The sequence below is a fragment of the Periplaneta americana genome, chromosome 6 (genome assembly GCF_040183065.1).
Source record: "Periplaneta americana isolate PAMFEO1 chromosome 6, P.americana_PAMFEO1_priV1, whole genome shotgun sequence".
Taxonomy (NCBI): Eukaryota; Metazoa; Arthropoda; class Insecta; order Blattodea; family Blattidae; genus Periplaneta; species Periplaneta americana.
The window spans coordinates 48,947,950-48,971,864 of NC_091122.1; the positions used below are offsets into that span (position 1 = coordinate 48,947,950).

At 35.7% G+C, this 23,915-nt stretch overlaps 2 protein-coding genes across 5 annotated transcripts in view; both read right to left on the minus strand.

Moving 5' to 3' along the window:
- The window catches only part of LOC138701306 (protein Njmu-R1-like), an 88,917-nt gene extending 79,242 nt beyond the window's left edge, over nt 1-9,675 (minus strand). For all 4 annotated transcript variants that reach the window (XM_069828061.1, XM_069828060.1, XM_069828059.1 and 1 more), the window contains exons 1-5: nt 9,570-9,675; nt 9,217-9,291; nt 6,630-6,755; nt 2,935-3,121; nt 827-946 (exon numbers count right to left, since the gene is read on the minus strand). In XM_069828061.1, the coding sequence (XP_069684162.1) occupies nt 827-946; nt 2,935-3,121; nt 6,630-6,755; nt 9,217-9,291; nt 9,570-9,661 (600 nt within the window). In that variant the 5' untranslated portion in view covers nt 9,662-9,675. The remainder of the gene's footprint in view (nt 1-826; nt 947-2,934; nt 3,122-6,629; nt 6,756-9,216; nt 9,292-9,569) is intronic.
- A 6,097-nt stretch (nt 9,676-15,772) lies between these two features.
- The window catches only part of asp (abnormal spindle), a 43,795-nt gene continuing 35,652 nt past the window's right edge, over nt 15,773-23,915 (minus strand). Inside the window, exons 13-14 of the mRNA XM_069828064.1 lie at nt 22,399-22,521; nt 15,773-19,551 (exon numbers count right to left, since the gene is read on the minus strand). Of these exons, the coding sequence (XP_069684165.1) occupies nt 19,291-19,551; nt 22,399-22,521 (384 nt within the window). The 3' untranslated portion in view covers nt 15,773-19,290. The remainder of the gene's footprint in view (nt 19,552-22,398; nt 22,522-23,915) is intronic.

Consider the following 23,915-nt stretch of genomic DNA (forward strand, 5'->3'; position numbering starts at 1 on the left):
CAGGATTTCTCTACATCTGTGATAGGGTGCAAATACTCAAAAGTTCCCATGACGCTGACAACCATGAAAGTTCTCACATCTTATCTAATGTCAATACATGTTTTGTAAATGTATTTCTCGGTTTGATGATGACAGTCTGGATTTCATGCAAAAACTAACATTATACTCTTTTTCGTGTGACTTAGTTCATGTAATCATTCAGAACAATGCAAGCACACCCGAGCGCGCACACATGCATACACACACAGGGTGGAAGTGATATAATTGTGCAGATTAAAGGGGACAATAGAAACATTAAAATAAATAAAAAACCAACTATGTGTTTAATTAATTGTAATTAAGTGCATGGTTAATTAGAAAATTAGGCTGAAAGTCTGGCAAAAGACAATATTTTGTCTGTTAAAAGAGAAAGATTGCTGGGATATTAAAAAAAAAAAACTCCTAAACTCTAAATATATATAAAAAAAATTGTCATGCATGGCTGCTACCGTAAAACACAACCTCTGCCTCTCCTTTATCACTACTACTTGCTTTACTCAATGGCATGGTGTAACAGAAATATTCCTTCACACGACTAAGAAATGTGTCTCTAGGGTAATGGCAATTACTCATACATGCTATGATTGGTTTCATGTTTGGTGTCTATTAGCCTATATTTAATTTTGAATTCTTAAAAAGTAAACAAAAATATGTTTTATGCCATATCGTTCCTCATTTGCGTAATTTTAAATTAATATTTTTATTGTCCTGATGTAAATCATCAAACAAAGTATGGAATTCTCAGTTTGCCCAGAATGGCTGAATACTGTATGTAAACTAAGCTCACCAATTGCAAGAGGGAGGCAATGTTAGGGCCTAGAGCCTGTAATACACGACTGATGTACTGAAGACATATGCTCTGCCATGTCATCAGCCTGGCAGACACAGAGATAGGAAGTGGCTTCTCCTGGAACAAGACAGACAATATTATAACACTATCATGTCACATATTAATCGCAACAATCATTTTACATTTTCACAACTCCTCAAGTGATAATCCACAAGTGGCTCTGTAAGAAAATAATTCAGTGTGTAAAGGTTAGTGAGAACAATGCTTGATGAATTACTGTAATTTATGAGCATTTCTGCTACCTTGTATGTACTGAAGTACAACAAAGACAGCTCTCAGAAATGGAAAATTTCATGCAAATAATTTTGTGCGAGATCGTGCGTATTTGCTTGCTTTCCGCACACAACCAAAACGCGGTAAGTGTGAAATACCACATTCAGTATTCCCAACGTAACACACATAACAATTTCCCTATTCTTACCGCTTAAGCGTCATATTCATTTTACTGCTTTAGGCTTTTAACATATTATTTTTAGAGACGTTTAACATAGTAATAATTATAAATTGGAAACTTACCACTGCAATTTCACCTAAATTGCACTGTTAATTATTGTTTTTAAATATTAGCAAAAATTAAATAAACTCTACAACACCACAAAAGTTACTGCGTTTGTAATGCAAGTAAGATTAAGGAAGCCGTGAAAAAATCAACAAGATTCCAGACTCATCATAGACTGGGGGAAAAAAAAAGACAAGACGTATATCACGGCCTGCTGGAGTATAGTAAACACAGAAAACATTTTATAGGAACAATGTTGAAGATAGATATATTTGTTTTCCAAAGTTGCCGTCATTGAACAGAAACCAAGATGGAGATTTCATTGCAACTAATTAGAAATTCCTCTTTCAGGTATGTAATAAACAATCTTCGCACAAAATAATGTACGATACACGAGCGGTATGTTTGTTTTCATGTTCTCGGAAATGAAAAAAGCTCAACTACGTTTCGCTTTTTCAATCTTTTCCTCGAACATGAAAACGTCAACATACCGCTCTTGTAACGCATATTACTATGACAGCCTTTGAAGACATTAGTTTATCATCACCATCACTTTCTATTGTTATATGTTATTGCAGTAAACAAAGTAACATCACCACAACTTTCTGTTACTGTTTTTCTTGTATCATACAGGCATTTCGTCTTAAGTAGAAAAGTTTAATAGCAATATTTTGCATTTCAAGGGTCGTTCCTGATGTCTTCTTTCTCAAGGTTGGTAATTTTTCATTATTCTTGGGAGACAATCTTGTGGCATCCGTTTGATGTGTTCAAAACAGTTATTTTTGTATTTTCTCCAGCACTGATGTAACTTTTAGTTCATTTAAAATTCCTCCTCCTCCTGCCCTTTTTGCATAAAGTGAACCGTTTATTCAGAGATTAATGCCACATACAATACTAATGGTTTAGTTACATGGAACATACAGATAATAAAATCTGAGCATTAACTTGTGAATAAACAATTCACTTTATGTAAAAAAAAAAGACAAAGACATAAATTGTTAATCTTTTTAATATCTATCGCGACATTCATAGTAAAACTTAAAATTTTAAAGAGATAGGAAAAGATCGGCAACAAAACTTTCCACACAATTTATTTTTTATCGGTTGAACTATGCATTGTAGAAGAATATTTCATTAGAAGTAGTGGTTCTATTTCATACAAAGAACCTCCTGTTCAAATTTGTGCACTCAAACCCCTAACACCCTGGCAAAGATGAATTTTTTTTTTTGCAAAAATATTTATTTTTATTTTACTAGGTTACCGGTACTTTACGACGCTTTATCAACAGCTTAGGTTATTTAGCGTCTGAATGAGATGAAGGTGATAATGCCGGTGAAATGATTCCGGGATTCAGCACCGAAAGTTACCCAGCATTTGTTCATATTGGGTTGAGGGAAAACCCAGGAAAAACCTCAACCAGGTAACTTGCCCCGACCGGGAATCGAACCCAGGCCATCTGGTTTCGCGGCCAGACGCGCTAACCGTTACTCCACAAGTGTGGACTTGCAAAAATATCGAAATTGACTTATTGCAGCACCACAATACCTTGTCAGAAGGTACGTGGGAAGCCAGCAGGGTACAGAACTGCGTCAACTCAGGGCGGAACACCTCGAGATTGGTCTCTGTGGTGGCGAGTAGGCAGATCATCACCTGCTGCACCATGGACTGCTGGCAGGGCAGGAGAATGTAGTAGCACACGGCAGGCGAAGGAGCAACACCGTGATCAGAGAGGCTGCAAATTCAAATATCTTTCTCTAAGCTTTCATTCAAATACCCTTACATGTCTCTGATTTCTTTTTAGTTGGTTATTCAGGCCGTGTCCCAAAGCTCAAGTTTACACTACACACTAGTGACTACCAACTAGCTCAGTAGTAAACTATAAACTATACACTAGACTAGACGGCATTTCGGAAGGCGGTCAGCTGCTACATGCGCCGTAGCATTTTTGGTATGTGACGTCACAAACTTATCAGTAGAACCAATCAGAATCAGTCTATAACAAGTACTTCCAGAGTTCGTTTGTTCACGTGTGAATGTTTCAATACATTGAATAAGTAAAACTATAGTCCCGTCGCTCTAATTTCTGGCAGCCAATCGCGTTGCAGGTCGGTTACATTTAAACGTATGCGTCTTGTGATTCGCTTATGAAGACGTTATTCATTTCTTAAGGCTCGATAAATACTTAATATAATCGCCCGCCATTTTGGCTCTTTCGTTGGTGTTCGCAGAAAGCACACGAAGACGTTATTTGCCGCTCAATTATTTGCTGAACTACACTGCGTTTGATTTATTATCATAGGAGCTACGACATGATAATGTTTAACGGTGTGGCAAATAGATTCCTCGTATGGTAGCTCGGGAACGAAAGAACAAAAATGGCGAACGATACTACCTACCTAGACTTCATAGAGCCTTCACTTCCTAAGACGTAAGCAAAGAGGCGGAGTCACGCCGGAAATAACAGCGTCGCGACTATAACATTTACTGTGTGTGTGTAAGATAAATAAATGGAAGAAGAGACTGTAAAAAGACAAGTATTGCACAGGCAGGTGCGGAAAATAGTGTTTCAGGTGTATAATTATTTTAAAAACGTTGACGAGCAGAACGCTGCCGGCCATCTTGATGCTGACTGCAATGTTGCCAATGCACAAGAAACGACTGCTGAAGCATGTGGTGTGGGATTGAGAAACGTGCAAAGAATATTGTTAGTGAAGGAAAGAGAGTTTGTTTGGTGTCATGCTTACAGTAATCAACAGCTAAGGTCATTACTGTCTTTTGATAATTTAAATTCTCTCCTGCACTACTGCGTATTCAGTTCAAAGTGTGTCATGGCTCGCTGTATGCCGTCATGTGGCTAGCCGATGAGCCTAGGGAATTCAATTTCCTACACTTCTGCAAAGGCATATTACCTATGTGCCAGAGAAGTTGCCTAGCAGGTACGGCGTTCATTCTGAAGAGTACTTACTGATACATACAGTAACACCTGTAGTGGCAGGAATGTGAACTGTTTGGAAACATGTACTGAGGTAAGTTTTATTTTTCTTACTGTCGGCATATGGGGAGAGGGTTAAGACGATTACTTACGTATAGTATTTGTTGCCATTAACTTCGACGGTCAACACGGACATGGAGCATTTGATTTGTATTGTGGAATGTTGCCGTATGCAACCGATGATAACAAATGCGCAAAACACAGCTCGAAAGAGGTTATGGTAGCACACAGACCGTACAGACCGTCATCTGTTGCTACGACGTTCAAGTTATACCGTATACGTTCTCAAGTTCAGATTGAACGCCTTGAATAATAGGCAACTTCTCTGACATAAAAGCTGAAACTTGCTTCAAATTGCTGACTCACAACAATGACGTCATAACACACTTTGAAATGAACACCTAGTATTTGTATTGCACGTGCTCGTGAAGTACGATGTGGCAATGTTGTACGCTGCCTTGCCCTTTCTATCTGTCTCTCTCAACGCAAATGCTAGCAGACTACCGCCTTCCGAATTGCCGTCGGCTCTAGGAAGCTTTGGACATGTATGCTTGAATCATGGCCTTCTTCATGGACTATTCTTATAAAAACGATGACATCATGGTGCAGCACTGAATTAAGAAGACAGAGTCCTAAAACAGTTTCATTACGAGTTACGTGGAAAAGAAAAGGCTCTAATATACAATAGAACCTCTTTTATCCGTAGTAATGAAATGGGTGGGTGGACTGAACGGTATCATATATGATATTATCTTCATGACATAATGAACAGTTTGAAAAGTTGATTTGGCGAAAGAAATATTTTTTATCTTTTAACCATATTGCTGTATCTCGATGATATAAGAAGGAAGGGGATAGTCATGGTTGAAAGTTTTAGGAATGGTGAGTAGGAGCTAGGGCGCAAAAAATGTTTGTTACCAGTAGCACTATGGCCCTGCTTCAACTACGTTGTCCTTTTGTAAAAAATCTACTTCGAGATTTTCATAGAAAGGCATGATTTCAACATTACTGATAACACAAAGGAGTTTCAGGATGCTGTTTCTCAAACTGTGTGTAGTGATTTTTTCTACGAACTGTGTATAAATATCTGTAAAATTGTAATACTGGTATGTATCTCCTGAAGGTGATAAGACATTGTAATATGAAACACATACATTGTCAATATACCTACACCACCTTGCAACTAATCAATTTTATTCTAGATTTCCTTCAATTCAGTTATTAAGATATTATTTTTATACATCTTGATTACACAACTTTTAACACTATCACTACACAAATACACCCACACAAGAAACACAAACATAAGGCGCCAAGAGCAGCAACAACCAGTTCTGAAGGTGGCCAATAACATATTAACAAGGTAATATAAAATTTAACACAAGAAAGACAAATAATACGTTTTCCGATATTTTTTTTATATATAATCTAGTTTGGCTCCTCTGTGTAAACTTTAACAAGTACTGTCGGTGACTCAGGAGAAGACGAGAGCGGACTGAGGAGGAAGGGATGTGAAGAGATAACGTACGACAACACGTGCAATATTTGTACTGCAGTAAGCGGAAACATTAGGTCTCCTTCTGTTCAACTTAGCTTTAATTTCCATACGCATTGTTACTCATGTTTCCTGTACGAGTAATAACCTGTCTACTGGATGCTTATCTGAGCGATGTTTATAATAATCAACAGCGATAGTCAAGCAGGTCACATTCTTTCTGCTCGTCTTCTCCTAAGTAACGGACAGTATGTTGTATTATACATGAGCCGTTCAGAGCAAAAGTGATGTAAGTCAAAATTGGGTAATGAGGTTTGAAGTAAAAATTCTGTAAAATACAGCACAAAGTAGCAATTAATATATCCTTCTTGCTATCCACTGAGTACCAATAGTTTAAATAAATTGAATATTAATTGCTACTTTGCGCTGTATTTTACAGAATGTTTACTTTAACCCTCATTACCAATTTTTGACTTACACCACTTTTGCTCTGAACGGCTCACATGTAAACAGCAACTTATTAAAATTTTTGTTATAACATTAAACATATAATTTAAAATAATATTTGAAAAATGATAAAGTTTAGCCCATGTATTTGATTTTGTATCGTATTTTTCAGTGAGGTATTGTAATATTCCAATAAGATTCTCGACCCTAGTCATTTTTTCCTAAATTAAGGAGAAAATATAATGTCACATTAACCACGATGACTTAAAGAAGCCATAATCTTTATGCTACCACCCACGTGACTACCTGAAGTCCATTCCCGAGAAGTTTCCAGTTCCAGCATAAATGGCTCCCTTGCGAAGCCGGCGGACAAGAAAGAGTCGCAGCTTGTGTTCCTGCTCTGGCATCAGGGGTGATGTAAAGAGGTCGAACCTGTTGGGGTACAAATTATATGAAAATCATTTAACACTTATGACTACGAACTCTCTTCGGCTTCATTTTCCATTTTATGTACAGCATATCAAGAAGGAAGTCCTGAAAATGCACTACATACGAGCAATATAAAAATCAGCAGTGAGCCTGTGTTAAAGCCTCCATATAATCTAATTATCATAATTGCTATTTACCAAAGTAGCCATATTTTGTCATTCAGGCTATTGTTTCATTAACATCAGAAGATAAGAGAGAGAAATCTGTACCAGAATTAAATTTCTATAAAAATAGATAGAAACAGTTGCCTTACAATGGATACTTTCTCGCTGTGCACTGGAAGGAAATTATAATGCAGACTTTCTGGCAAAGAAAGGAACCACAATCCAACAAAGTTTTCATTCTGTGATTCCGTATCGTTGTTGTTTAGTGAACAAAGGTTTGAACCTCATAAGTGACTATATAAAATAAATGCAATCAGCTCATCGTAATTGTTCATTACTGAATTTAGTGATATGTCATAACTCGTATCATGGACTATCTCTTTGTATCATTAGTTTGGATAGTTGTGGGAACAGGGAAGTCTATATATAAATAATATTGGGGGTGCTCAAAATGCAAAGCTCTCCTGCAAAGTTTTGTCTGTGTAGCTTAGGATTGTAACATTCTCACCCCTTCAATTTTCAGAACGTTCTAGAATTTCTGTACTGTCTCCCAGGACTTCTGCACATGAGAGTGTTTTCTTTCATGAAAATCATTTGGGAACTTCGAAGGAACAGACCCCAAATAAATAAGGTAAAAGTATTGCTTCAAATTAAAGTCAATTCGGAGCTTTCATGCGTGTATTTCTACGACTTCATCAAAGAAAATACTTCATTCCTAAAGCATGTCCATTCTTTCCAGAAGTATGAGAATAGTTGATGATTGACATAATTAATATTATGTACTTCTAAATAAATCAACCTAGCATAGGGTACCTGTTTGTAACTATAAAGATATTAATTTATGTGAGTAGAAGTATGATATATTCAGTTCCACTGTTAATTTTCGCTATACTGGAGAATTAGCACGGCCACTTTGAACCGTGCCGTTACGTTTACCACCAAATTTAAGTAAATATACAATGTCACCAACATAAGAACATGACGTTGGTGTGTGGCGTAGTTGGCGGGAGAAATTTTTTCTCTCTCTGTCTACCTCCTTCGTTCTGAACATTATTGAGAGATAGCACCACTGTTAGCGACAATGTGTATTTGCGTAAATATTGCGAGTAAATTATGACGAGTGCCTTAGATGAGAGGCTCGGGACAGAAACAGTTTTGCTGTAGCGCATGCGCGGACCTCTCATGCAGTGGGAGCGTGATCCTTACTTGAATTTATTTTTGCGTGTACTTGCAGATTAAATGATTGAGATCCCTTCTTGCTCCGGTTACAGGCCTTGCATTTACGAAGGTTATGTTATGTTAGCTTAGATTAGGTTAGGTTAGCTTAGGTTAGGTTAGATTAGATTAGCTTTGGTTAGGTTAGATTAGCTTTGGTTAGATTAGATTAGTTTTGGTTAGGTTAGCTTAGCTTTGGTTAGGTTAGGTTATCTTTGGTTAGGTTAGGTTAGGTTAGCTTTGGTTAGGTTAGGTTAGCTTTGGTTAGGTTAGGTTAGCTTTGGTTAGGTTAGGTTAGGTTAGCTTTGGTTAGGTTAGCTTGATTTGATTCGTCCATGTAGTAGTTAAAATTATATAATATGACAGTTTTTGATTCGTAATATTGTTAAAAAATAATAGGCCTATAATGAAACCGGTGAATAATTTCATGGTCCTTAAATGTTTTTTCGTAAAAGGCTAGGTATTTTTCGATAGGCCAGAAATAAAACAGCAACGCCGTCATAATTACATACTTTACGCTTTGGCGAACATTAACCGGAAATTTACTTTCCGTCATTTTAATTGTATTCCGTGAAACACACCTTTTTTCCTGTTAATTTCCTTGTGATAACCTAGTTTATTATCTTATTACATCTTCATTTTCTTTTAATGCATTCAAAAAACCGCCGTTGTACTACATAAAACCTTGAACTAGACTAATGGAGTGAATTATTTAAGAATACAGTCGCGAATTTGACTACCACCATTTCGATTATATTTTGTTTGATACGGCTCGGTATGGCCCGGTGACTAGTGGCCAGCGAGTAGAGTCGACTATCGATATTGGTCTGCCGTGCGTATTATCCAGTTGTTCCTTAATTTTTTTACGTTTTGGTACAATATAGTAGACAGATGCAAATGACATTCCAAATTTTTGGGAAAACAAAAGTGTCCGTATTTTTGTAACCAAAATTATCCTAAATATACACCCTCATTTGAAGAATAAACCTAAGACCAGTGACGTAGCACAGAAGTGGCAAGCTGGATTTGTGGTCCAAAGCTTTGTTCAGGAGGTGGGTTCGAAACACAAGCAACTACTGACTTACCCAAGGGTTTCCTCGCCTGTACTATGCTTTATCTCAACTTCATTACCATTCACCTCGAACACTGCGCGACCCAATCTGTAACAGAAGCAACAAGCTGCTACTCACCAGTCACCAAGACACAGCTGAACATAAACAAACACAGAGAAACTATACGAAGCTCTCACTATGATGATCTGTTAGCATACTGAGATACTCAAACACACAAAGCACCGGTAATATAGAACATGAACCTCTCTTAACTACCGTCAATATAGGTTATGTACATAAATGAAATAACAGCCAAAAATTAACGCCACAAAATTAGGCTAAGCACACACAATTATATATTGGTAAGGTACAATATATGAACTAACATTTCAGAATTGTACAAATATAATGCATAAGAGACATTAAGTGAACTGTCAGATTTGTCAGTCGTATCTTCTTCCTGACAAATTTCAGCCATTGCAATTCTATTCAGTGTTGCCAGGCTGTCTACTGACTGTTGGTATTCCCGCATGAGTATAAAATATCCCACAAGAACATAGTTAACAAGTGTCTTCAAATCACAAAAAAAGATTAATTACTTAAAAAAAACTATTTGATTATTCTTCGTATTAATTGATAGGCCATCAGTTGCTGTCTGAATAGTAGGTACTGGTATTGTGAAGGATGTGAGCATTACAAACTACTCACACTAGCTCATTTCCAAAATTCTCTTTTAATTTTGTGAAGATATTATTCAAATATTTTCTGGCCACAAGACCAAAATTACAATTTGTGTTATCAGCACACAAGGCTACTACTTTTATGTTCACATTTTTTAAATATTCTTTTAAGAACATTGAGATGGTGTGCACTGCTTCCCCAGGCAAATGACTATATTGGACTGTGTGGTAAACAAATGCTCCTTCTATGATTGTTAATTTCTTTATCACCAAAGATTTACTTATGAAAAGTATAGTAACAGTCTTTCTTTTTTTTTTTTTTTCCAGAAAAAAAAAAATTTCAGAGAAGGGTGATTGCATTCAAAGAAAATACAATTTAAAGCCTAAAATTAGATACAGAATGTCCCACTGAAACGCCTTCTTTATATTTTCACACTGGACACCATTTTCAAATGATTATGTCCAATGTTACTTTTAATTATTATGAAACTTGATATCTTGTAGATATAACTAATTATTTATCAATTTCAACTGGAAATCCAGTTTCAGACTATTAATTCGAAAATTACAGTATATTATATGGAAAAAAAAAATATTTTTTTACCTTTTTGATTATTAATCAGACTCGTGCATGTACTCTGTTCCCGCCACATCAATATCACATGTATTGTCGTTCCTGACATGCTGCTGTCTGATCAACATCTGCTCTACTGCATTACTCGTCAGCCCATCAAGTTGTCATCTCCTCCTCCCCCCTTTTCTTCTTTGATGACATGTTGAACACAACTTACGTAGACTACAGAAGAGACACTGATATCCACAGTGACAAATATTTCTGTTTATATGTTCAGACAGTATGGGTGCTATTCATAGACATTTCGCTAGCCCGGACTACGAGCGTGCTAAACAGGATTCATATCATATATCGCTGACACTGGTTTATGAATACGAAAAACGTTAGTTCGCTGATCATCCACCAAAAGCCCGCACTAAGAATGTCTATGAATACGGCCCTATATGTTTATGTGCTTAGGCAGGGCCGTAGAGAAGGGGGGGCAAAGGGGGCGAGTGCATATGGGCCCGTCAGATTAAGTAGGTCTGATTACTTTTTATTATCATGAATAATTATTCGTAGATACATATGGGTACTATAAAATTTTGTAAGAATATTTGTTACATAAATTTGACATATTAACTCAACAATAGTAGAATTAATACAAATTACCACTTCATATGTTAAATATTTGACTTTTATATAATAGAATATCGGTTTCCCGCATTGACGTTCACCGACACGACAATTGAGGGCCCCGGCATTTGCCTGAACTATGTTCCCATCGCTTGTACTGAACACGTTCAATTATTTATTGGCTTGTCCTTTTTAACTACTTTTATTGGCCCACCACAATATGCTAGTGGACTCTCACAAACCGAAGTCACAGGATACGTTTCTCTTTCAGTACATTGTATGTTTCGTGTCGAAACTTTCGTCTTTTCGTTGTCGTTTGTCTAGTAAATTCTGCTCATTAGTGTTACTGGTTATAGTTTAACTGCACAATGGATAAGTACAGGCATAAGTCGGGAGCTGAGAAGCACAAGGAGAGACAGAAAAAATTGGAAGATATTAATATGGGTGCTAGACTGCGTGAAAAACATTATGAAGATATTTATAAAGAGATCAGTGATGAGCCGAAATATTTAAAATCAATTCATGCCTCTAATTTAGGGCCAACCCTACTGAAACCTATGAATCTCCTAAATAGTCTGAGGGAATTAAAACTGGATACTTTATTTCCTAATATTTGTATAACCATTAGAATATTCTATACAATTCCTGTGACAGTTGCTGATGCTGAAAGATCCTTCAGCAAAATTAAGAAAATAAAAAATGTATTCAGATAAACAATGTGTCAAGAACGACTGAGTAACCTTGGCTCCTTAGTCTGGAGAGTGATCTTGCTAGGTCTTTAAATTTTGATGATTTTGCATCAGTGAAGTCAAGGAGAGTTGTTTGTTGATGTTGGACTGCAAGTTAGAAATTACAGGTGTTTAAGAATAATATTTTATGAATATAATATGTTGTGCTAATATGAAGTTTTGCTAAAAGTTTTTAATGTAATAAAAGAGTATATTTTTAAGTTCGTATCTGTGTATGGGGTTATCTTTGATTTATTTTGCAAATAATTATTATGGTCAGAATAACTGGTAACTTGTAATTGTTACTTTTTTCAACAGGTCAAAGTAGTTTTGCATAGGCGCCCATAAATCTGTCGGTCGCCCTGTCCTTAGGCACATGTAACTCATACTGTTTTAGCAATGAACATTGAGATGTATTTCGATAGTTCATAAATCTAATTTTGATTGGAAATACAGAAAGTTGCACCATGTCTTTATATACCTACTTGTAAGAAATTCCATCCAATAGTTCAAGCGAAAATAAGAAGTATATGTAACAGTTGTGACTGCATTTCTCAATCACATTAGTGTATCAGAAGGTATCGAACAATTAAGAAGTGGGATGGTTAATACATTTCGACCTGAATGTTGAGATTAACGAGAGAGAACTGGGTATCTCATGTTTGACATGTCAAAAAGCTACAAGAGGAAGATTTTCATAAAGTACTTGCAAGGGACGACATCATTCAGAATTTCATTCTAAATCTTAGTGAATCCGATACCTACATGAGAGAAAAAGAAGAAAAATATGATGACGATGTTCTGACAGTTCCCTTGCAGAGTCGTTTATATGCTTCTGTAAGTGAGGAAATTGTTTTGTTTGTTTCTTTTTTAAGAGCATTTATTATATTTTATATTTATTACAGACCTGAATACTATGAATGAATGAATATACGCCTGTCTGACTAACATTTCTGTTCATGAATTGTTCTATTCATCACATATCTCGCAACATATCAGTGAAATAGTCCCGTTCACAGTTTACTTTATCACTCAAACTTGCAGTACAAGATAGAGAGATCAGCTACTATTTTATGTTTCTGCCGCTCTTGCTGTGTCGCTGTCTCTCTGGCAACAAAGCACCTCATTCGATTGACTTATACCATGTTCAGAGTTGTTTTGCATTCACTATTATTGATTCACCATTCTGCAGAAAATTATGTTTTTGTATTAAGAAAACGAAACATTCATGCCCTGATTTCTTTCTTTACACAAACTGCAACAAGTAATGGACTATTTATGTTCCTAAGATTATATACATTTGTCTTTACAGTCCGTACATACAATAGACTTAGTGTAATATTATCAACAGTGAATCTAATCTTCATCTTACGATGTTTGGGTGACGTATATACGTCCGTTGATGTGACATATTAATGAATTAAATACTATTATAGTCACAATCATGCCATGGTATGAAAGAAAAATTTCACAACCTCGAGCGGGAATCGAACCTGCGACTTCCTGGTCTCCGGTCAGGCGCTCTACCACTGAGCTATCGAGTTCATCTCACGCCAAAGGCTCGGAATTATCCTTTCATACTGGCGACTCGATAGCTCAGTGGTAGAGCGCCTGACCGGAGACCAGGAAGTCACAGGTTCGATTCCCGCTCGAGGTTGTGAAATTTTTCTTTCATACCATGGCATGATTGTGACTATAATAGTATTTAATTCATTAACAGTGAATCTATCTCACACTAATTCAGCTAAATCAATTCCAGTGAGTATAAGAGTAGTTCAATTTTTTTTTTAAATCACGTGTCTATGGAACAAGTACTTCATGTTAAAAAAATAAAATCCTACATTAAAAATATTATGAGTCTAAAGACAGGTAAACACCAACATCCAATAACTATTTGGTCATAGTATCACTCATCTTACCTTATCTTCAATGGATATGTTGATATATCAGAATTGATATACAGGGTGGAAGTGAAATAACCCTGCAAAGTTTCAGAGCAAAACAAAAAAGTGCATCATCATATTGGTGGAAAGTTCGTTTTCTCAGAAAAAATGTTTAACACACTCTTCCTTATTCGGTAACTACTGCAAGTACGATCATGACTTTTGTCCATGTCCTATCAATAGAAAATCTAACAAAGAATCATTTATCCCTCTGTCGTATTTCAATAGTATGGACGGTTTTCGTGTAAATTTAATTTAAAAACCACTAATTTTTTAGCCACTGAACGTTGCTAACAGATTGCAACGTAGTAGTGAGAGAGGGAGGCTCGCATACAGAGATAGTCCTGAGTTCGTTGACCTCTTACATCTTTATTACTAAAGGGTGTCCCATCAAGAATGCCGGATTTAATAACGTGAATAAATGCAACAAAACAGGTAACAAAATAAGTAACACTAATGGCACAATGTCCCAACAATTGTTATTATTGCATTTATTCACATTATTAAATCCAGCATTCTTTTTGGGACACCCTATAGAAGAAAGATTACTATGTTAATGACGATGTTGCCGGACTGCTGAAACTTTCAACTTAATTTTCTAATGAAGCGTGCATTTAATTACAAAATGTAATATAGGTTTTCTATTACTTTAACCTTTAAAAACCGGAAGATTTATACCACTATTGCATGAAAATTTCTAACTCTTAATGCTGAGTTTGTACACCTGCATAATCGGGTAAACTCGTGTTGAGTTTGTTGGCCGAGCGGTTTAAGATGCACAAGATATGTCTGGCCAGCATATCGTGCTAAAGATCGCAGGTTCGCGTCCTAGTCACTGCAGTCAATTGAGCCTGTGGTAAAGGATGGGGAGGGCCCATGTATAACAATCAGTGAATTGGTACACATGGTTTCAGTTGACAATGAAATGATTTTGCTCCTTTTTTTTGGGGGGGGGGGAGAGGAAATTAAATTATTTTAATTAAGTGTAATATGTTTATGTCACATAAAATTAAAGAATATCAACCTAATTATAAATAATACACAATTATAACTAGAGCCTGGATGTTTAGGCATTTATTTTGATTAAAATAGGCAGGCATATAGGCACTAAAATAGTCAAAAATAGGCATTTATTATTCATGGAAATAGACAAATACTTAATAAACTATCCCATACAGTACTCACTTTCCTTGGTAACATGTCACAAGATGCTTTTTTAAGTTGTCAACTGTAATAGTGAGCCGCCTGTCAGAGAGAACGTTTTTCATGGTGGAAAAAGATCTTTCTGCTTCTACTGAAGTGATTGAAGCAAACTTAAAACAACTTATTTCAGAACTGTCTCTACTTTCTTTCAGAGATCGGGAAAAACCTACTATGTATTGTCTCAAAAAGAGGGGTGTGAGAATGGATTAGAGACCTGAAAGTACATGTGACTTGTGCGTGCAAGCGACAACAGTAACGAGACCTGGAGATTTGCTTTCAATACTTCCCTCTTCCCCTTTCTTTCGCTGGTAAACCCCGAAGTGACCTGAGCACTGAGGGTTATACTGTTCAAACATGTTTGTTAAGTCATAAAATATGGAATCAATAGGGGAAATAAGTTTACGACTTCTTGGAAACATATGTATTGCTGGAGAATAAGATTCTCAGCAAATATTTGTGTGAGGTAAATATATTATATTTTTAATTTTTACAACCGTTCTTTTTTGTTTTTTTTTTATATAATTTATGTGTGGTTTATTTTAAATGCATTAAAAATATAGAAAATGTACAATAATGACTGTCTAGCAAGTCATCTACAGAATAGGTATCTCAGCTTCACCCATATGTGTCCTGTGTAACGATCCAGCAGAAATGAATGAAGATCACTTGCAGACCTGTGAAGCATTAAGATCAGAAGAAACTACAGTTCAAAAGTATTGGAAAGCACGACTGCTAATGGCTTCATTGCCAGATGCAAGGCACTAGACAACAACAACAACGACGTAAAAAAAAAAAAAAAAAAAAAAAAAAAAAAAAAAAAAACATTTAACTAAAAAAAAAAAAAAAGGCAAAATAAAAATTGGGCCTATCGTTCCCAAATGTGTGGAAACGTGTTTATCTCTAATAGGTCTTTCATACACACATTCTCTTTAAAAAAGGCATTTTGCCTAACATCCGGGCTCTAAACGACTATAATACTAACTATCCATTATAATAACGCTCGACTCTTCAAGATTAAGTGTATCCTATTGCTCCTTTCAGTCTGCAGGGTTATTTCACTTCCACCCTGTATAGATAAAAAGTAAACAATAACTGAAGGATTCCGTCAGAGATAGTCACAAGCCATACACTGTGCGTTTTTGAGTATTACAGTTGTTATACCACATTTCCAACAGATGTTTCTAAACCCTTACTCTTAGCTGACATTTAGCGACATCTGCATCTGCATCGAAAAGCATCTTGGAGATACAGTCACAAGCCCATAAAAATTGTGACAGTTTAAAAAAAACGATTGTTTGTATCTGAAGAAAATCAAGGTTTACAAGGTGTTCAAGGAGCAGAAGACAGTGATAACGATGATTTTGTTGACAGTGGGAGTTCGTGGAATTCTGAAACTAGTGAATCTGATTTGGAATCTGAAGAGGCAGGTGTAAACGAGCAGTAATTTGGTTCACATTGCTTCATGAGACTTATGACTATGTCTCACAACATACTGAACAGCTTCACGAAAGTGCTTTAAAATGTCAATAATTAGCTCATTTTCAATATCTTTATCTGTAGTTAAATGTTGAAACTATGTATTATTATGTAATTCATAGTTCGTGTGCCCTTAGCATAGATTTTATAAAACCCAAAATTCTTATTGTGGCTTGTGATTGTCTCTTTGTTACAGTCCGTGTCACCATTTTTGGGGTGTGAAATAAGTTATAGGAATGTTAAGTACGAGTGTTTTTGTCTTTGCTGCAGTCAGTCTGACAACTGTGATTGACAAATGGCTGATGTGTCATGTATAGGAAGTGGTATCATTCTCAGTTGTACTAGCAACATGCTCACAAACTGGGCACTATACTCTAGGACACATGCCAAAAACGCTAGCACCAGCTATAAAATTAGTTTTGTTTTGTTCCTTGATAGGATATTCCAAAAGCGCGAGAAAATGAAGTAACTCCGATCCAAATATACTAAGAGTAGAAAAAGGAATAAAAATATGGAGAACTGGTCTCGAACAAAGTGTAAAAGAAGGAGGAATGACTGCACCTGTGCTATATCAGAGAGTTCTAAGGAACCAAGAAACCACCATTTGTGATAATGAAAATGAAGAGAGAAGATTTTAAGGACGTTGAATGCTTAAAAGCAATATTGTAATCAAGACTGATAGTGCCAATAATCTGATTCTTCTGTGGCAGACTGTCAAAATCGCATTTGAAGGCCAGAAGATTTCCCAATCTTACAGTAGTTTTGATGAAAGGGAGGTGAATATCAGGTGCCGGGAATGAAGTTCTGCTTTAAATCCATGCAGTCTTCCAGAGAAATACCGAAACAAGTTAAAAATAAATAAAAATAAACTGAAAGATTAATACTTTCTTGCTTATGAGGTACACTCCAAATGCTAATCAGGGTTCTTTCTTGCCTCAAGTGAGAAGAACTTGAACTAACAACTGAAGACATTATTACAAAAACAGCCCTAGTCATTTTTGATGAAACTGAGTTAAGGACACATTTGATACTATTTCAAATGTTTATACACTCCAAAAACGACTCATGTCAGGTGCAATAGTCACAAGGATAAACACCAGTTGTACTAAAATAGATGACGTGTTGTTCTATTTATTTTTATTGTTCTCCTGAAAAATATCAATTTTGACAAGGGTTGTTTTTGTAATAATGTCTTCAACTGTAATTAGATACTGAAAACAGTATTATAGATGTAATTTCACTTTTGCTAATTTTGCGACTTTATTTATCACATTACTGGAGCATTGTAACAAAAATGAGAGTCAGTGCACCAGATATAATCACAAGCCACATGGCGATACACATTGTTTATTAAAATATGTAGTATCAGTATAAAATATTTACAATATATTATGTCATATCTTAAATTATAACATGAATAAAAAAAATCCTCAGTACCAGTTGCAGAAGACACAGCCCTGCAGTATATATTGAGTACACCCCAACTCTGGCTACTAGCAACAGGTATCTATAATGAACACCGATCAAAATACCCCTCATTTCTCGTGAAAAACAACAACTGAATATACTACAGTGGACTTTATGTTATCGGCAAACAGCTGGATACATTAAGAAGATTGATTGATTAAATTATAACATGAATACCAAAACAACACTTTCATATACATATTTGACAATTATAATACATTTCTTGATTTTGAGTTTTGATCAAACTTTAAAAATGCTTCCCTGTAAAAAAGTGATTTTGTGGCTTATGACTATTTCTTACGAAACCCTTCAATTAACCCAACAGACTCGTATTTGAATTATTAAAATTTCCTATGTCCAGTTTTGGGATGCATGTTAGTGTGCTGTAAAATAAAAAAAAAAAAATAATAATAAAAAAAAAATTGGCAAAAATATAGCTACACAAGATTTTTTATGCAGAATTTATCAGAGGCTGAGTCGAAAGTATCTGCTTACTGACTAAAATGTCGTAAGATATTTTGGTATGGTAAATCTTGCACGACAACAGCTCGTCAAACGAGGCGACTGGGTTAAAAACTTATGCTAACTTAAAGACGTAATTGTAAGTGAATTTATTGCTTTCACTGAAGACAAAAATCAGACTGCATAAAAAAGTTTAGCAAGAAAGTACATAAAAATATATCATATATACGAACATTTAAAAAATATTCTCATCTGTTTTAACTTTCGTAATTACACGTCAGTTCCATACCAATTTCATTTAAGCACATCAAGTATTAATGTTTTTTATGACTGCCTTGCCAAACTGTTATGTATGATGGTGGACAAAAAGTATTGTCTGATTAGAATATTTTATAAATCAAGGAATTAAGCATTGTGCATGTCCAGCGTCAAAAGCATCTGTCAACACATTTTCAGAATTGTGAAAGCAAAGGTTAAATTATCGTCATTTAACATGCAATTTTCCATAGCTCATGTGAAATGCACGTAAGGAGTTAATTTCAAAGAGGGCAATTTTTTTGGCCACCACTGTACATAGCATACCAAGGATTGCAAAAAATTTGTTGTAACCATGTTCCAATAAAAACAATGTACTGAAGTATACATACAAAATTAAATTACATAGCTTTTGTTGTAGGAATCAATCTGTTGTATACAGCAACTATGTATATTATCTTAACAAAATTAGGAAATATGAGTCAAATTTAATCACTCTGGATAAAATATGTATTAAAATACGACTAAACTCGTCTTCTGTATTTCAGAACTAACTTTTATTTTATGAAATATAAATGTTTAACAAAATTTTAATTACGGCTTCCTTATTCCTTGTTTGCAACAAATACTAGTAGCTTATTATGCATAATCCATTTAGGAATTACAATCTAAATAAAAAAATAAAATCTTTACAAAATTAATGATTATATAGTCAAGTCTAAAAGCTTAATAACAGAATTTAAAGCATGCAGTGGATTTTCGAAAGTCTGTTGTGGACATACACCCATGATGCACCAATCTGGTTTAATGGATGGAAGAACGAACTTAGTTTGTTTGGCTTTCAACTTGGTTGATCCACTCGGACCTTTTGACAATGTGTGGGCCCTTTCCTGCTTTTGTTTCACTTTCAGCTGTCTATTATAGTTCACAAGCTTCCGTTTCAAATACGGAGAGCTTTTCATCACCTACAAACAAAAAGAAAACACGTAATTACAAGTGGAATAAACAAATTTGAGACAGGATACAGATAAAAAAAATTTAGCAAAGTACAGTATGTGTGTGTATCCAATGCCCACCCACTTCACTTGCGTGATTCGGGTTATGCATGCTGCGGATAGATGGCAGGACTGTCACCCATTTTTCTAGTTGTACACCACTTCGGCGGGTCACGCTGTACAATGATGTGTATCTGTGGGGAGTTATATCGTGTACCAAGGTGAGTGTATGTGTAAGTGCTCGTGTGAGTGTAGTGTCTGGAATGAGTGATGATGATGAAGATGAGAAGGGGAAACCCGGTGCCGACACGTAGCTTACTCCTATCGAATAGCACCAAGGGGGCTGCCAGGCCCCATCCGACAGACGAATCACCATCAACAGTGACATATGCCTTCTCTTCATATGCATTTAACCCAGGCAGTATGGTGCACAATCTAGTAATTAGAAGTTGTGCACCGCCATCTCTCCTAGTCCCGAGGAAATCGCCGGGAATCGAACCGAACCCGGGCCGGCTGGTCTGGAGGCAGACACACTACCACAGAGCTAACTCAGCGGACGGTTTTCTTAATATGAAATAGGCTACAGTATGCTTACTATTATATTGTTATACCTACTGTACTGCAAGATCCAACAACCGAACGAGGTGGTCAAGGCGGTATCGTCACTGACTCGCAGGCCCAGTTTCAAATTTCGAGGTCGGCCAATCTGAGTGTGGGTTCTTTCGGGGTTTTCTCCACCCACAAAGGCGAATGGCAGATTATAATTCACTTTCTATCTACACCGAACGTTCTGTTCATTGTCTATACATTACAGTAACTGTAGAAGAAAGTATTCTACACTAAGAGAACAAAGCTGTCCTTGCCATTCAAAACTTCCAATATATTATGTTGATAATAATCATACAATGTGACACATTCAGAGCGTGAGAGGAAGTAACTGTCTATAGTTATCTCCGAAGAGCGATAAGTCACACAAACTCGTTATCAAGGGGGCTTCTAGAAATTTTCGTATGTGGAGTCAAAACAATTCACGTAACAGTTTGTGAATCAAAGTTACTATAGTCCCAGCCTGAACAATGAATGCAAGCAAGTCTTACAGTAAATTACAGTATAAAAATGGCATTAAACATTATCATTGGCATTCATACAGTCCTCTCTGTAGATTGAAAACTCAAAAAAGTTTCATATCTATTGTTCAAGAATTAAAACAGAAAATCAATATCCCGAATTTAAAAGAAAACTTACAAATTAAACCAAACCCTTTAACTCTATTAAATATAGAATATAATCTAAATTTAACAGAAGAAATACTGAAATCACAAGTAAACACTGAAATACTGAAACAATTGTCTTTAGAGACAATTAATATTAGGTACCCTCCACAAAACTGGCTTCATTTATACACCGACGGATCCTTGATCTCCAGAGAACAAGGTGCCGATGCAGGTGTTACGTGCTGTCTCTTCTCACTTTATAGATCTCTTGGATATGGAACAACAAGTTTTGATGGTGAAATCATTGCAATAAGTGAAAGTCTCAGGAATCTTCTATGCCACATCAATAAATTTAGGAATGCAGTTATATTGTCAGACTCCAAAGCAGCTATTCTATCAATAGTCTTTAAACACACACCTTCATCTCAAACAGCAGAAATAACTAAAATGCTCTCTCAATTAATATCACTCAATAAAAGAATTGTATTCCAATGGATACCATCCCATTGTGGAATCCTGGGAAACGAGAATGCGGATGCATTAGCAAAGAAGGGCAGCACTGCTACTTACAGACCTGTTACTAAATCTACGTATTACTCTGTGAAGAGATTTATTAAAACTACATACTTAGACTTCAACAAACAAAATTTGATAACACAATCCCAAGGGAAGAAATGGAACTCTCTGCATCAAAATCCATAGTTAATTCCCGATTTACCACGAAAATCGTATGTAGATGCATTTAGATTGGCAACAGGCCATGATTGTTTGGCTAAACACCTGCATAGAATTGGAATATATCAGTCCCCTGGAACTGCCCATTGTGCAACTCAAACCAAGAAATGGATTCGGAACACCTCAAAATCTGTGTTTCATTGGCTGGTCATGATAATATCTTTGAAAAATATTTGAGTGCAAGAGGTCAAATGACTTTATTGTCAAACGCCTGGCATTAGAAAACAACAACAACATTATCTAGATAGAATGAGCTCTAGGAGAAAAAGGGGGAATATAATTTGGAAGGAAGCTATGTTACTGCTTTCTGGACAAAAATAAAGATTAGTAGAGAGTGAGGATAAAGTAGTCCAAAGCTTGGCATCAGGTTACATATCCGAATAATAAGAATAAGAAGATAATATAAAATGAAAAGCGGTAGAGAAAAGGGAAGGTAATAAGAGAAACTGAAGAGAATACTAATAAGAGATGAGAAAGAGAACAGAAAAAGGGAAAGAGAGGGAGAGAGATGGTCCAAAACCGGACATTTTGTTTGTTAACAGTCTGGCTGACAACCAAACATTCCCATGGGGGCAGATAAAAAAAAGTTCCCCCCCCCCCATCTACCATGTTAATAATGTCAAAACAAGTGCTTATACAAATTTTGGCCACTTGTGAGGGTCGTAGAAAAAATAAGCTTCCCTGGGACCTTTACAGAAAGAAAACACAATTTCATGGAAAGATTTATAGGAACAGATACAGCAATTGTTGAACTATTAGTTGTAATCATAAGCTTTATCACCTTCATAAATAAAAGAACAAAACCTAACCCTTTTTCAATGTTAAAAAAAATCATGTTCTGACTTTCATATATTAAATTCCAACTTACCTCAGCTTTCACTGGGTCTCTTGCAAATAGCCACAACAAAGTACAGCAGTTGCAAAATAAAGGATCGTTCTTGCCACACCATGCAGACATCAGAGTCAGTATTATATTCACATTTTCAGGTACCTAAAACCAGAAATCTTTCTTCATACATTTTCTTCAAATCATAAATTTATCTTAAAAGTAAAATTTAATTCAAAACACTTCATGTGAACTCAAAAATATATTTATTCTCTTTCTTTAGCTTTCTTTTTGCTCTTTCAGGCGTTGGACTCCCCCAACAAGTTACATGCTATCAATCAATCAATCAATCAATCAATCAATCAATCAATCAATCAATCAATCAATCAATCAATCAATCAATCAATCAATCAAATCTTTTAAGGTACCTAGCTGTTTGCTGACAACAAAGTCCACTATAGTCACTGTAGTCTATTCAGTTGTTTTTCATGAGAGATGGGGGGTATTTTGATCGGTGTTCATTATAGATGCCTGTTGCTAGTAGCCAGGGGTGTAGTCAATATATACTGCAGAGCTGTGTCTTCTGCAACTGGTACTGATGATTCTAATTTACTTCTTTTGTGGTTTATGGATGGACAGTATAGAAGAAAGAGTTCCAGAGCTTCATCAGGATTATCAGGAAGGTGAAATCGGTGTAGGTACAATTGCGTGACAATGTAACCTATTCTGGCTCTTGTTAAAAATGTTTGAACATGTCTGGGCAAGTTTTTGTACATTTTCAGGTCATTTGGTTTCTTTTTCCTTTGTCAGAAGAGAGCCAATTGTTGATCCATAGGCTTATAAAATGAGACTTTACTGAAGCAAAGACACTGGATAGAGATATCACTTGAAGAGGTCTTGCTTGCAAATATGTTTCCTGTTTTGCAATATTATAGACTTTCTCGTTTCCAGATATACCACAATGACTAGGTATCCATTGAAATGTTATTTCCTTTTGGAGTTCTTTTAGTTCACTTAGTTGTTTCTGAATTGGAATAATTCTATGTACATATGGGTTTGGTACATATTTAATTATATTAAATATAGCCCCCTTGGAGTCGGTAAGTATGCAAATAGATTTTCAGAAATTTGAGTAACACACTGAAGAGCAGCATCAATAGCTAACAATTCAGTGTCAAGACTGGAGGAGGATGAACATGGTATGAAGTAACTTTCTTGATATTTTCGAATATAATACCCTGCTCCTGATGTCCCATTATTAGGATTTAGAGATCCCTCTGTATAAATTTGAACTGTATGAAACAAAGTATTATTAAAATTATTTGTAAGTTCTTTAATTCTCACTGTGGCAATGGGTGTTAAGATTGATCTGGCTGTTCAGTGAAGATGTAAGAGTGAATAAAATTAGCTCGTTCTAATAGGCACATTGTCCATCTCTTAACAAGTCTAGGGAACCATTGCAATGATTTTACTGATTTTTAATCCTGATTCGAGTTTAATGGGAGAGGATGGTATTTTTTTTTAACTTTTTTCCTATTTGGCGTAAAATTTTAATTTTT